The 15,391-nt window shown below is 28.2% G+C and overlaps 1 protein-coding gene and 1 long non-coding RNA gene across 2 annotated transcripts; one reads left to right on the plus strand and one right to left on the minus strand.

Moving 5' to 3' along the window:
- Nucleotides 1–409: 409 nt before the first annotated feature.
- LOC135929966 (uncharacterized) lies at nucleotides 410–920 on the plus strand. The gene is made up of 3 exons (XR_010572680.1): nucleotides 410–462; nucleotides 505–592; nucleotides 636–920. It is a non-coding gene; the product is annotated as an uncharacterized LOC135929966 (long non-coding RNA).
- LOC135929965 (protein MIX23-like) lies at nucleotides 802–13,508 on the minus strand. Its single transcript, XM_065466725.1, has 5 exons — nucleotides 13,423–13,508; nucleotides 13,248–13,373; nucleotides 13,070–13,204; nucleotides 12,968–13,027; nucleotides 802–927 (listed from the first exon to the last, which is right to left on the minus strand). The coding sequence occupies exons 1-5, from the start codon at nucleotides 13,468–13,470 to the stop codon at nucleotides 880–882; spliced, it is 417 nt and encodes a 138-aa protein (XP_065322797.1). The 5' UTR covers nucleotides 13,471–13,508; the 3' UTR covers nucleotides 802–879.
- Nucleotides 13,509–15,391: the final 1,883 nt, after the last annotated feature.

Raw genomic sequence — 15,391 nt, forward strand, 5'->3', positions numbered from 1 at the left:
TAAGTATCTAAGATATAAAATTTTTAAAAACATTTGTATCTCTAGATACAAATTTTTGTAAATTTGCCTAACCCTGAATTTAAAATTAGCGATATTAACCAACCAAGATTTCATACGATCGAGATAACGAATCTTTATTTATAATAATTATATTTTTAAAAATAGTCGCATTCGAAAAGTGTCTGCAGTTTAGTCGGTTGGGCGTATAAATCAGTAGGCTGTTTGATTCTGAAGCCATAGGTGGCCCTTTCATAGGATGGGGGAGGGGTGTACATAAAATATTGGAACCTAACTTGTGATTCCGCCTCTTAAATATACAAAAAAATTAGTATTGTATTTATTCTTAATTGGTAGTTGTTTAGGAAATTAGATTGTTGTTTAGGAAATTGCTATATCTTGACTATGCAAACTAACATTAATTTAGATTTAATAAATTACGCGCATTCATGAATGACCATATGAGTTAACATTTATGAATATAACTTTAACTATTATTAATATTAGATACACGCTCTCCAGATTGGTTAGACAAAATCGCTTTAGTATTCACCGGAAAATATAAATCTTTAAAATCAGTGCCCTTGAAGGTGGGGTAAGAATTTAGTTTTAAAATGCTTAGCTATTTAATGTTTAAGTGCTGAAACCTTAGACAAGGCAAAAAGTAAACTTCGGATATATACAAATGTTACCTTATTAGTTGCTACTGGGATAACATTATTTACCTTACTTTATTCTTCCAAACAAAGATATAGAAGCCAAGATCCAAAATAATTTTTAATTAAAAAAAAATACAATTATGATTTCACATGATTTTTTATTTGATAAATGCATCATATATCAGATTTATGTCATAATTATTTGATATCAAAATGAATTGCTTTATTTCTGGTTGACTTTCAAATTAGATTTGCATTTTTCACGAAGTACCTTTATAATAAAATTATTAAAATATATAATAATATATCTAATTATTTATTTACTTTAAGAATTGACAAGTTAATTTTTATTAAAGACTTATGAATAACACCCCCCCCCCTTTCTTTAAAATTGTATTCAAGGTATAATAAATTTAAAATATATTTTAACCAGAAACCATAAATGTAGTAATTAATAGTTAAAAACTGGATGATAAGTCTAATTTTATTTAATTTGATAAAATATATTTGGGCTCTACAAAATTATTAGGTTTTATTTGAAATTATATAAGCAATTGGATAAAAAAATTTATAAAAAATGAATTTATATCAAACCAAAAAAAATGGAATTAGCATCTCATGTGATATAAAAAATGCAAAGATAAGTTTAAAAATATATTGAAATCCGAAAAAGTAAGATAAATTTCTGAAAATCTATCAAATATATTTGTATAATATTTAAAAAAAAAATATATAAATGGGAAATTATAATTAATCTAATAAATCTGTTTTCATATCCATAAGAATATGCGGTAATGGGGTTATTTATTAAGAAATTATAGTTTATTCTTCTGTGATTTACAATATTTTTTATCTGGAGATGGTTGCTAGCCTCCTTCCACCCTTCCCCCTCACTCATATGCATGGGAATCCACAATTTTTTGCAAGCACAGAGAGCAATTTTAAAATTTCTCCCACATCAAAATTATTTGCATTTAAACATTATTAAATGATAAATAATAATTCTTAAAAAGATATAAAATATTAAATTTAAAAAAAACAGGAAAAAAATGACAATGAATTTTAAAAAAAAGAAAAAGAAAGTCCTCACAGAAATCTGGAAGCTAAGATAGTTGCCTTGAAATACAGCAATTTTGGTTGAGTGTAAGAATTTATAAATATAAAATTATTTCTTTTATCAACTAAACCATCCTTTAAAGTATAAAACTAAACTAAGATTGGCCTCTTTCTTGCACTCCTTAAATTTATTAGGTAGACATAGGTCACAGCTTAATTTACACCCTATGGTCATCATCAGTTCCTCATCTAATAGCAGAAGAGCAAAATTGACATTTGGAAAAGCTTCACGCCATTCATGGCCCAAATTTGTCCCAAATATTTGAGAAAATTAAAAAATATATATGGTTAAATAGGTTTATAAAATGGTAAAGATTAAAAATATATTTTATAAATAAATTTAAAAAGAATATATTAATAAACATATCTAATTTGATTTAGTAAAAAAAAAGATGATTTTAGAATAAGGAAAGCCCCAATTTTAACGGAAGCGAGTTTTTAAATAGGTCTGCACTGATCCACAATTTTTTCACTGATCTGGTATTTAATTCAAACAGCGTTGATCTGCTACCAATATTTACATTAATTTAAAGTAACCACTCCGAATATCTCTTCACCCTGCCAATGGCCCACACGATATTTTTCTCCAATATAAAGAACCTTTACCGAAATTAAAAACTTTGACCTGTCAACCCTGGTCCTGGGCCCAAATGTTTTTTTTTACTAGGTTCATAATTGGAGGTTTTTAAAAATGGAGTTCAATCTTGACAAGTCAAAGTTCAGGTCTGATATAAATAGAAAGCTTTCAACAGCTATTTTTATTAAATATAAAAAAAATTAAAAACGATAATCAAGTTAGTACAATTATATTTGATGCATTAGTAGTATTTGTTAAAAACTTTAATTTAACCATTCATTTTATACAATAGGCGAAATCATGCTTTTTAAAAACGCTAATTAGGAGTAAAAGAAAAATCAGGCTTGGACATAATCGAATATATTTTTAAATGTTGGCTTCGAAAATAAATTTTTTTCGAGCCCAAGTTCTGTGGAATAGGAGTCTCCAGAACCCTGATAATTTTATAGGTCAGATGAAAAGTGAACAGATTAATATAAATGTGTTAAGTCAACCCCATTTATAAATTATTATTTTTTGATGAATTAGAAATTACATTTTTTATGATAGCATTTATAGGTTTATTTATACCAGAAACCTGCAGGCCCGGCCCTAAGCCCGGGAAGGATTTTAATTTTTTTAAATTTACCCGAGATGGACTGGGCCTGAAATTTTATTTAAAAAAGATATCCGGGCCGGGCCGTATATTTTAAAACCAAATATTTGAAATCGCCATTATTAGCTGTAAAAATCAAAAATAAATAAAATATATTTAAAAAAAATCCAGGTCGAGGCTGAAAAAAAATCCGGGCCGGCTGTACAAATGGTACCTCTGCAGGCCTCTGATTTATACCCTTATAAATATCATATTCTTCCCTCAATGTGTTTATTTTCAACCACTTTCCCAACAGTAAAGTGGCCTTTTTATTATATGTCCATATTTTATCAATCTATCTGTCAACATCCATGCCTATTATTGCTCCTAATTTCAAACTTTCCAATAAGATCTTTATAGCTCCTTTCTTTCTTTATTGTTTTATCTTGATTAACTCTCAAACAGAGTTGCCAGGTCTCTCCCTTCACCTGCAGGAGTCTCCCACAATTTATTTCCTCAAATACACAAACCTTCCAGCAAAATCTCCCCAATTTTAAATTTTTTAACATTTAAAAGTTTATAAATGAAATAATTTTTAAAAAGAGTAATTTTTTTTATCAATAAACATGTGTAGTTAATCATTTCCTCACAGTCCTCATTTTAACTAAGGAAATTTCAGGACTCTCCCTCTTCCTATTAGTGGTTAATTTGTTGTTAAATATGTTCTATCCAACAACATAACATAAGCCCAACACATAACATAGGCCCAACATTTAATCTTTATTCTGGAGGTAAAGCAAAAAACAATTTTATATTTGAATTCAAGCCTAATATAAACATCTTCAACTCAATTCAATTACCAATTTATAAAAAGCATGGTATTTTATATATAAAATAATTACTATTTATTTTTTATATTCTAATAAAACATAGTATAATAAAATTATAATAACTTACTAAATAAAAATAAATATATATAAGTATCAAAGGCTCCAAAAATAGCTTAATTTAGTAATGAGTGTGTTCCTAAAAACAAGCATAATTATGTTTAAAAAATTTTTCCCGGTCATAGTTACTTTATTTGAATATTTACTGATATAATATGATATCAAAATGTAATAGCATATAATATTTTTAAAAGATAAAATTAATAAAGGTGAAAAGAAATAGTTTACGGGAAGGGATAGGGGATAAAAAAAGGAAGCTAGGAATATGGAAGGTTATTCGATGGAAGAGATAAAACTTAGATAGTTAGAGCTAATAATGGCGGTAGCAAGTCTTTGACGTAAGAAGAGGGATTACTTAGGCTGATCAGTTTTTTCGCGAATCCTTTTGCCTAATTCTTTAAAAAAAACGAGCATTGGTAAGAATGGAGGAGGCGATGAGTATGAATAAGAAATTTTGTTTTAGAAATATAGATTCGCGGTATTCGTTTGTTATTTTAAATATTTTCCGCGATAAATTTTTTTTTAAAATGTATGTTAACTGAGGAAAATTGTCGTTAGTTGAAATGACTATTGACTGAAATATAAAATTATTGAGTATTGAATATTTATTAATTTTTTATTGAGGAAGGAAAGAAAGAGACGCAGGTGCGTCCCAAGGGAGACCAGAGAGTACAAGTTAAACCATCGGGTCTGAAATCATCCTGTAATGAAAGGTTAGTTGGTTCGAGGTTGTTGGGTATTTTTGCCTTATTAAATGCGTTATGGATGATTTCGTTGATTGCTTTATGACGGAGATGGCGACCTTGACTATGGGTGCAGTAAAGGCTGTGTCGGGCGTTAGGATGTACGGGTAAGTTACATTGGTGGCATGTATTTGGTTGTGTAAGTGAGCATCCAAGTCTACCTATAGTAACTCTCAGTGGTTCTTTGATTAAGAGATTAACAAAGGTTTGGCTTGAAAGTGCTTCGAGCCATACATGCCCTCCGTATTTATCGTTGGATTGTAATAATTGTATGTCGATAATATCAGTAAGATTAAGGCTATTTTGTAGGTTCTTTATTAAGGGTTTAATAAAAGATTTTTTGGATATTTCGGTTGGAAATGTAAAACTGTCTGGGGTAAGTTTATTCTATTGAATTGCTGCGGTTAAAATATCATCATTGTTATAAATGATGAGATCGCTGAAGTGAGGGATAGGCGATTTGAGATAAATAAAGATAGGGATAATAATTCTAAAGGAATCATGTCGATACCACCTAGTACAGCACGTAATTGGTAAATGAGGATGAGTGGAAAAGATGCGAGATTTTAGATATAAAAACATTTTTTAATAAATAAAAAAGTTGGTGGTGATGGAATATGGTTAATAAACTTTTCAAGGTTTTGCATTTCAGAAAATATTTTATCGAATATTTTTACCGATATATTATTATTTAGTAATGAGGAACCCAAGAGTTAGATATCTTCTTTTTTAATAATAGTGTAATCTTTAAAAAAATCCGTAGGTATCTCTGGGTTTAAGAAGCATATTTCTGTTTTGGTTTTGTTTATTTGTTAACCGATTTTAATGCATTCTGTTTCGAGATGGCTAAGGGCTTTGCTTATCTGATGTGAATTACCGCATAGTGTGCCATCATTTAGGTACCATAGGTTAAGGTCGAGATCTAATTTAAAATCTTTCATCATAGTTCTTGACATCAATTTCCAAGGATGGAAAAATAATTTTCCTATACCACCTGCACTTATAACTTTAGAGAGTGTAACAAGCTCACTTTCAATTAACACCTCATCTTGTAAAGATTATGATGATGATAATAGTAGTTATATAGATGAAAATTTTTATAATAACCAAATACACACAGACATAAAGGTTCTGTTCAACATCAAACCAACAATTTTTTAAAAGTAATATATGACCAACCACCTATCTTACACACATTTTACTACAATAAAATAATATCACTAATAATTTAGAGATTATTGAATTATCTGATTATAATGATAATCATAACTTAAAAAATTGACATGAATCAATTCCAGAATTTATAACTAATAGTCCATATATTTTTAGGAAAAAACATTTAAATGCACTAAATATAATTACTAATTCTCAACCCATTTATAACATAACCCTTATATTCCAACCCACCACCAAATAACCCTACTCCAATGTTTTTGTATTAGACTCAAATTAACAATCTTCTCTGGTATTAAAACACCTTTTCATCATAAGCATGAAAGGAATCTGCTCATCCTGTCACAAACTTATTAATATAAAAAAAGATAACTATCTATACAAACATGGCCCCCAAACCCTCCCTTGCTCAGGTTCTAACTTTGCACAGAACTGCTAAAACTCTCAGTTAATACCAAACACACACAGGTAAATAACGAATCTCTAGAAGATTTTATCATTATCAAAAAAATACCAACAATAAAACACATCCCATCTAATGTTAATTACCATATCACTGACCACCTTACTAAATTATTTGATAATATTAACAAAGATTTATCAAATTTAAATCATTGCAATAATCTCTTCACATTCCCTTTCAAATGCCTCTCAATCCCAAAAGATATCAAATCTAACATACTTCCTAAGCTAATAAAAGACAGACTCAAAAATTTGGAAAATTTAAAAATAAAAATCCCAATAATCCTAATCAAAATATCCAAAAAAATAAATGAAGGCGACATAAGCGGCTCACAAAAATTAATCTCTTCACAAACAAAACTAGCTCCATTTAACAACGAGACCCTTGTCAACAAATAAATCCTTAATCCACGCGCCTCCTATGCAAGCTTACCAAACCCATGCTCAATATCCTCCCTTTCATAATCAAGATATTTGCGAAACTAAGAGAATTTAATAAATTTTAGCAGCAGGCCTGGGTGGAGACCATCTTACTTTCAAACCTTTCTAAAATCTCATAATTCCAATAAGATATACCCACATAAGCTCATCATTATATTTATGCAAAAAAAAAAAATACGATTCTCAGCCTTCTGGGCAAATATAAATTAGGATGCGGAACTAAAGGAGACGTAGATATAGCCTCTCACTGCCTACGAATCTACCCTCAACATCCATCGATAAACTCCGTGTTATGCAAAATCGATTTCAAGAATGCCTTCAATACAATATCGCGTTCCTCAGCACTCGAATCTTTTACGATAATTTCCCGCAATATTCACGTTTCGTAGGCATTTGCTATAACAATAGCACTCCCCTCATTTTTAATGGTAACATTATTTTTTCCGAAGAACGAGTACAACAGGGCAACCCCTTCGGGTCTATTCCCTTCTGCTTAGCTATTCACAATATGATGAAAGATCTTAAATTAGATTTCGACCTCGACCTTAACTTATGGTACCTAGATGATGGCATATTATGCGGTAATTCACATAAGATAAGCAAAGCCCTTAGCAATCTAGAAACAGAATGCATTAAAATCGGTTAACAATTAAACAAAACCAAAACGGAAATATGTTTCTTCAACCCGGATATACCCACGGATTTTTTTAAAGATCACACTATTATTGAAAAAGAAGATATCCTACTGTTAGGCTCCCCATTGCTAAATAATAATAAATCGGAAAAAATTATCGATAAAACATTTTCTGAAATGCAAAACCTTGAAAAGTTTATTTTTATTTATTAAAAAATGTTTTTATCTATTAAAAAATGTTTTTATCTATCTAAAATTTCGCATCTTTACCACTCATCTTCTTCTTTACAAATTTTTCAATCAACATGGTATTCGGTTAAAAACCTTTATAGAGAGAATCCTCAACCTCTCATTATCGGATTTTAATTGGCACCTTGTCCAATTACATGCTAAACTAGGTGGTATCGAAATGATTCCTTTAGAACTATTATCCCTATCTTTATTTATCTCAAATCGCCTATCCCTCACTTCAGCGATCTCATCATTTATAACACCAAACGATGATCTTTTAACCGCATAAATCCAACGTTAGAATAAACATACCCCAGACAGTTTTACATTTCCAACCGGAATATCCAACAAATTTATTATTGAACCCATAATAAAGAACCTACAAAATATCTACTGCCTGCATCTCTTCTTTCCAATTAATTCTAGCCCTCTAACTACCGGGAAAAACAAAAAATTTAATAAATATTCAAAACTCAATAATTTTATATTTCAGCCAATAGTCATATCAACTAACGGCAATTTTTTCCAGTCAACATACCTTTTTTTTTAAATTTTATCGCGGACAATATTTAAAATAAAAAATGAATACTGCAAATCTATATTTCTAAAACAAAAACTTCAACCTGAAACTTTTAAACATAATTATACTTGTTTTTTAGGAACACACTCATTGCTAAATTAAGCTCTTTTTAGAGCCTTCGATACTTATATATTTATTTTTATTTAGTAAGTTATTATAATTTTTATTATACTATGTTTTATTAAGATTTCAAATATGACCATGGTTGTCAGGTCAAAATTTTCAAATAAAGTGTGGTTTTATTATATTGTTCACAATCTTTAATATTTTATTTTAATTTATACATATTCAAAGCTCTAAAAAGAGCACCCTTGAACCCTTAGGTCTCAATACTTCAGAATAGAGCTGTGCCGATTCACAAATTTTTCAAATCTGATCTTACTGCAAATGCAATTTGATCCAATAATCACTATTTATCTTAAACCATCTATTTTGAGCAGGGTTGGCATGTCGGTCAAATTCGGTCAATTGACCGGAGGAGTATTCTAAAATATTAATGGCGAATAAATATTTTGATATAATTAACTAGTATGCATTAAAAGCATGTTTATCAATCTTATTAGGTTACAATTATTTAAAAAATTATTTGTATCATGAATTGTTAAAAACAAAAGAATTTTTTTATTGTTAAAATATAAATATGTAATTTTTCTAAATATAGTAATATTTTTAGTTATTTTTTTGCCTAATCATTGCCGTTTCTCGCCTTCTTTATTTTTTTCAATTCATTTTTCTTAAAAAAAATAAAAATACCCGATTTATTATAATCATAATATAATTTTTTCATTCTTATTTTTTAATAAATTTAAATTTTATTTAATATTTAGCCGAGTATAAATTATATTAATTCTCATTTGTTTTACTTACACTTGCTATATTTGGTTTTTAAAATTAATTTTCATTTTAATTGTTCTGGTCAGATTTACGGAATATTATTCAATTCTGGTAAAAAGTTATATATATTATATTTATAATATTAAGAAATTATTGGAATAATTGGTCGATAATTATAAAATAGTTAAGATTGATTAACTTTACAATAATCAAAATCATTTTTTGTTAAATTTTAATATATTAGGGATTATGGTCAAACCAAAGCATCATGTTTGGAAACATTTTCAAGAAGTACGCGATGGTAAATCAGTTAAAGCGGTGTGCAAGTTTTGCAAGATGTCCTATATCACCCACGTTGATAGAATGGTCAAACATTTATTAAGCAGCTGTACTATGTGCCCTGTTATAATTAAGGAAAAATTTTATTCAAATTCCAAAATATCAACCTCTACAAAAAATATCACAAATGTAATTTGTAATACTTCTAAGCCTAACTCTAATGAAGAATTGGGTGAAATTAGTGAGAATGATTATCAAATGAACAATATTTTGTCTTGTGACTCAGGAGAATTTGATTCCATTATTTCTAATCAATCTACAAGCAAGGCGATTAAATATAAATCTCAATCTTGTATAACCGGTTTCATAGATAGAATTAATCCCAAAGAAAAAAATGAGCTGGATCAATTGTTTGCAAAGGCTGTATATGCAAGCAATTTACCTTTCCACATCACTGAAAATCCTTATATCCAAGAATTTTTTTAAAAAAATACGTCCTATTTACACATTACCCAGGAGAAGGCAGCTGGCTGGATATCTTCTAGACAAAGCGTCAGGTGATATGGAAGTGAGAGTTGAAGATATAATAGATAAAGCTCCTTACTTATCAATTGTATCAGATGGCTGGAGCAACATTAGAAACGAGAGTATTATTAATTTTATGGTGATGACGCCTGTTCCAGTGTTCTACAAATTTCTAAATAATGAGGAACGGCAGATTATATTGCCCAGGAATTTAAAAATGTAATTCATGAATTGAATCCGGTAAAAGTATATTCTTTAGTTACTGATAATGCCGCTAACATGAAAGCAGCCTGGAGAATTCTAAAATCTGAATCTATTTATAATCATATACAATGTTATGGTTGTGCAGCGCATACATTGCAGTTAATCTTTCACGATTTTGATCGATTAAACGCCTTCAGTGACCATATTTCAATAATTAAAAAAATTGTTAAACTTTTCAAGAATAAACACATACCAGCTGCAGTATTTTCCCGTAATAAGAATCTTCATGGCATACCATCTACATTAAGTACATTTAGCCAAACAAGATGGGCATCGTCAATAAAATGTATGGAGCAAATTCAAATATGCAAGAAAGCTCTAAAAGCATCAGTTGTTGAAGAAGCTGTTTGTGATATTTGTCCCATAGAAATTACCAATAATATATTAAACGAAGAATTTTGGATGAAAAATTTAAAATTTTTAGCTATACTCCAACCTTTAGCTACCTCATTGTTGAAAGTGCAAGGGGATAAATGTACTTTGGCCCAAGTAAAAAACGAGATACTTAATTTGGAAAAACACATAATACAATCATGCCATGATTCTATATTTTCTCCATCTCAAGAAAAAAAAATTAAGGTTATGTTTGAAAAGAGAAAAACTAATCTAAATACATGTGCTCACAATGCTGCTTATTTATTGGACTCCCAATATCAAGGGGAGCATCTTACTAATACTGAATTTGATGAAGCATGTAATATAATACAAGAAATGGGTATTTTACAAGGTGGTGATAATCAAAATATTTTGAGTAATATAGTAAATTTCAGAAGCAAAAGCGGTATATTTAATAGCCATAATATGTGGAAAGTTGTAACTTCCATAAGAAACAATCAAATTTCGGCCTCAAGTTGGTGGAATGCATTTTGCCCACCTTGCCCATTAAGAGAAGTCGCTAATATTTTACTAACATTTCCTAGTTCGACTTCTTCTTCTGAAAGAAATTGGTCGGTTTGGGGAAATATTCACACGAAAAACAGAAATAGATTAAAGGCTTCTACAGCAGGAAAATTAGTAAGAGTGTATCATAATTTAAGATTGATTAAAAATATTAAAGAAAATAATGATATTGAATATGAATCGGAACAAGACTCTGCCACAGAGGGTGAAACATTGACTATAGAATTAATTAAAAAATATTATATTTATTATTATACATAGATTTATTATAATATTATATAAATGCAAAATAAAGTTAATATTGGTGTAAAAAACATTTATTTGAATTTGACCATATTTGATAGGTCAAATATCGGTCAATTGACCGAATTGTATTTGACCGGTCAAATGCACAACCCTGATTTTGAGCCAATGTCATACAATATTTTCTATTCAAAAATTACAACTAACTTCCATGAATAGTAAAATGTATTTTGTTTTTTTTTATTCTACAAAAGTTAATCATTTTATTTAAACAATCGGCAATTCTATCTATGTAGATTGTTGAACACCTGGATTTTGCTTATTTTAAAAATGGGTGAATCAAGATTTTAAACAAAATATTATGTCCCAAAATTTCTCCAATAAATGTTCAGACCTATCTACCATCTGGTCCAAGCTTGGGTAATTTATTTTGGCTAAAATTTAAAACTAGAATTTAAAAAAATTGGCCATATCGAGCCATTTGACAACACTGGCTATATGTGACTTGTTTGATATTTTTTTAGCTAATTTTGTTGATACAGATAATATAATATCATTTATAGCTACTATATCTTTTAAAATAATTCGATTTTTTTTAAAAAACATTACAAATAAATTGAATTTTGGTTCCTTTTATTAATTTATTATTGATAATAGAATAAAAAATATCATATAATTATATATACAATCATTAAATAATCAAAAAAAAATGGATTGATTTTTTTTAATAATATTGCCCCAATCCAATATTAATTATTGGCACAACATAGCCCTACTTCAGATTGTAAAAGGCTAGATGGTTTACCTTAATTAGAAATTCTGTGGGAAAAGGGTATCCCTGGCTTGGAATTACACTTATGTAGACATATTTGCTAGGTCTGAGTAGTCAATCTCTCTTTTTTTATTGAACTGTTTAAAAACTATTATATTTCAATAAAAGTGGAAAAATTCTAACTGGGTAAGAAAAGTGTTATTATCGAAAATATATTTAATTTTGTAAAAATACAAAATGAAATCCTGTTTTGAATATATTATTTTATAATTAAGATTCAAATTCAACTAAGTCTGAAAGAATCTCTGTCTAATCCAAGTTTGGTTGATGGGATTTTGATCTGTCCTTGTAAGGTTCTATAACTTACCCTATGAATTTATAAATTGCAAAAGAAAACATGGTAAAATACAATTTTTGCAAAATAACTCTTTAAAAATAAAAAATATGTGCAGTTATTGATTTTAATTTTAAACATTCCAGTATCCCCCTATATAACATATAGTATCACCAAATCAGGGCACCATTCAAATATATTTAGGCTTTAATCATCTTCATTTGGCTTATAATTTCATTAAAAAAAATTTGTAAGTTTTGTTTTGATTTTTGGTTTAAAATTTTACCTAAATGTCTAGGTAATGATCCCAAAAATAAGAGACCTTTTAATATATTTTTTGGTATAGCTTGAGCATCTTAAAATGTGACTTAGTTTAACATAATTTTAAAATTGAGATTAATAAATTTAAATGACCATTTTATATTTATTTACTGTTTATTTTGATTAGCAAATAAATTCTTGATGCATAAAATAAATTTTGGTGTTAAAGGGTTTAATTAATTGTTAATAAATTACCTTAAATCACTAGTATATAAAAGTTAACATTTAGCTAGTTTAAGCAATTTTTCAAATTGAGATAATTTAGTAAATTATAAATGTTACCTCATTAGATCTAGACTTACATAAAATGACATATAGAGTTGTACATATAAAATTAAAAACAATATATATTATTTATAACTTGTAGAGTTCGATCTTTGATAATTTCATCAATATTAAATTCATTTTGCATTAATCTTACCTAGGCCATTATAAAATTCTTAATCTTATATTTAATATATACTCCCATTTGCAAATCACGTATTTTTTTTAGGGTTTCAGTTTCTTCATTTTTATTTTTTAATCTTGTAATTTCTTCAAAGTTATAAATTATACAATCTTTTATTACATTTTCCCTCTCTTTGTAATTATCTGATAACTATATTCTACTATACTATATACTTGAATTCCATAAATTCAACCTTTTTATAAATTTCTCCACATTTATTAGACATATTTAGATTATGGGCAAAGGATTTTGTAGGTATTGCTCTGTTGATTTCATAAATTATATCGTCATCAATTTTACGTAAAGATTTAATCTTTTCCTATATTTTAAATCTATATAAAATATTTACTTTATTTTATTAATATAACCTGAAAATCTAAATAATTCGCACAAATTTCTGATTTCATTAAATCCATGCTTGAAAAAGATTAACAGGTTTTTATATAACCATACGATTGACATTCTGTGAAAGCCCATGCGATAAAGAGATTATTTGACATTGACAGATAATTTATGAAATGTTTTACGATCAATTATTATTTTTTATTCAATATTTTAAAGTATATGGTTTTAAAATTCTGATACCCTAAATTGTTTTTTCATCATATATTATCCTATATTATTTTTCTTTGTGGAATAAATATCTAAAGTAAATTTAAACAAAGACATAATATGAAGAGTAAATAATTTAAATCAATATAAATTGGTTATTTAGCCCAAATCAATAGAAACGCCTCTGCAATTTGTTCAGCCAAATTATTGACAATAAATAAGAATACATGACAATTGACAGAATTTCAATAGATAAATTAATTTTATTTAACTTCCAAAACAAAGTAATTAATTCAAATATTTGCAAAAAATATAATGATATTATCATTTCAATCAGCTCCCCTTTTATAGGGGAGTTCCTAATTGTAAAAAATAATATAAAAAATAAAAATTTGTTATCAAAATCAAATACAGAAAAATCACAATGATTTTGCTGAAAAATAAATTCATAATTATAATTAGATATTTTTTGTAAACAAGAATCGATAATCCTAATAATTTTACTAAACAATAATAAATTAATACATTAAATATAGATTCTTTTAAAAGTTAAAATAATCGCTTTTCATAATATCATCACTAAACTAAAAGAAAGATTTTAAATTTAAATTTATTTTTAAATGACTATTCGTGACATCTCTCCCCTTTTCCCAGTCCTTGAGGCCCTATAAATTCTTGGTACTCAGTTCCAGCTGTGGTAACAATAGGGATCCCTTACTTAGTACATCTGAGCTCTTCCTCCTCCACTTGCCTCTGCTAACCTGTGTGCTGCTCTCTAAAGTACTTATGCGGATACAATCTCCTAATAAGCCCGGTTAATCCACATCTATACCACCATGATACCTCCAAGGTCTTTATCTTGTATTCCGTTCTTCCCGAATCTCTCTACCGTTCATACCGATGGAGCTGAGAAAACATCTACCCAGCGAAAGCTTTTCGCTAGCAAACGGCTCCATTTAAGATACCAAATATTTATATCCAAATCAAATTTAGATTTATGATAATGGATATGATAATGAATACCAAGGTAAAATAAACGAGCACATTTGTCCCCTGCTCCTGCTAGATCCTTTCTTCATAATCTATAACATGTGGGCTGAATAAAGGAGTTTTAATGTTACTATATGTCTCTAAGAATATGATAAAAACAATTTATTAAATGTTCATAAAATTTGCTATTGAAAGCATTTTTAAAGTGTACTTTAAAAATAGCTATGTTAAAAGGAGGATTTTGGAATACAAATGGCATCTGAAGCTATTTAACCTTCCCTTAACACCAAATCCTAATTGATAAGTATACTTAATAAGTTAATATCGTGAGTTTTGACCCATGCCAATTATTTTTGCTAATAATCTTCTAAATAGCCCATTGCAATGGGGTGGATACCACCACAGTTTTTGTGAGATAATCTGTTGCCCCATAATTGATTCGAATCTATGATTGGCAGGTCTTTTTTTAAAGGAGTATTTAGGAAGGTTATAAACGCATTTGAATGATTCTTTGATAAGATTGTAGATTTTATACGAAGTGAGACAACAAAATCCATAGCGTCTGGATATGGAAAATATCTTAAAAGAATTGTTAAATATGATTACTCACATATCATATTTTTTTTTTATTCCATATTTTTCATAATATATTTGGCTTTTCTCTAAAAATAGAAATCTTGGGAATATGAATATGGATATCTATTCCTCCAATTTGACTATTCTGATTCATCCATCGTCAAATGAAGGTAAAATTTATTTTATCCTTACGGAGAAATTTCTGATTCCCCATCATTC

Source organism: Gordionus sp. m RMFG-2023, chromosome 5 (assembly GCF_954871325.1).
Source record: "Gordionus sp. m RMFG-2023 chromosome 5, tfGorSpeb1-WG-v2, whole genome shotgun sequence".
Classification (NCBI taxonomy): Eukaryota; Metazoa; Nematomorpha; class Gordioida; order Chordodea; family Parachordodidae; genus Gordionus; species Gordionus sp. m RMFG-2023.

Bases quoted from the DNA above. Each gene is read 5' to 3' on its own strand.
- LOC135929965 (XM_065466725.1), bottom strand. From the start codon at position 13,470: ATGGATTTAATGAAATCAGAAATTTGTGCGAATTATTTAGATTTTCAG. The intron at 13,374-13,422 runs GTTATATTAATA...TTTAAAATATAG, and splicing joins CGAATTATTTAGATTTTCAG to GAAAAGATTAAATCTTTACG. The intron at 13,028-13,069 runs GTATATATTAAA...ATAATGGCCTAG, and splicing joins TACGTGATTTGCAAATGGGA to GTAAGATTAATGCAAAATGA.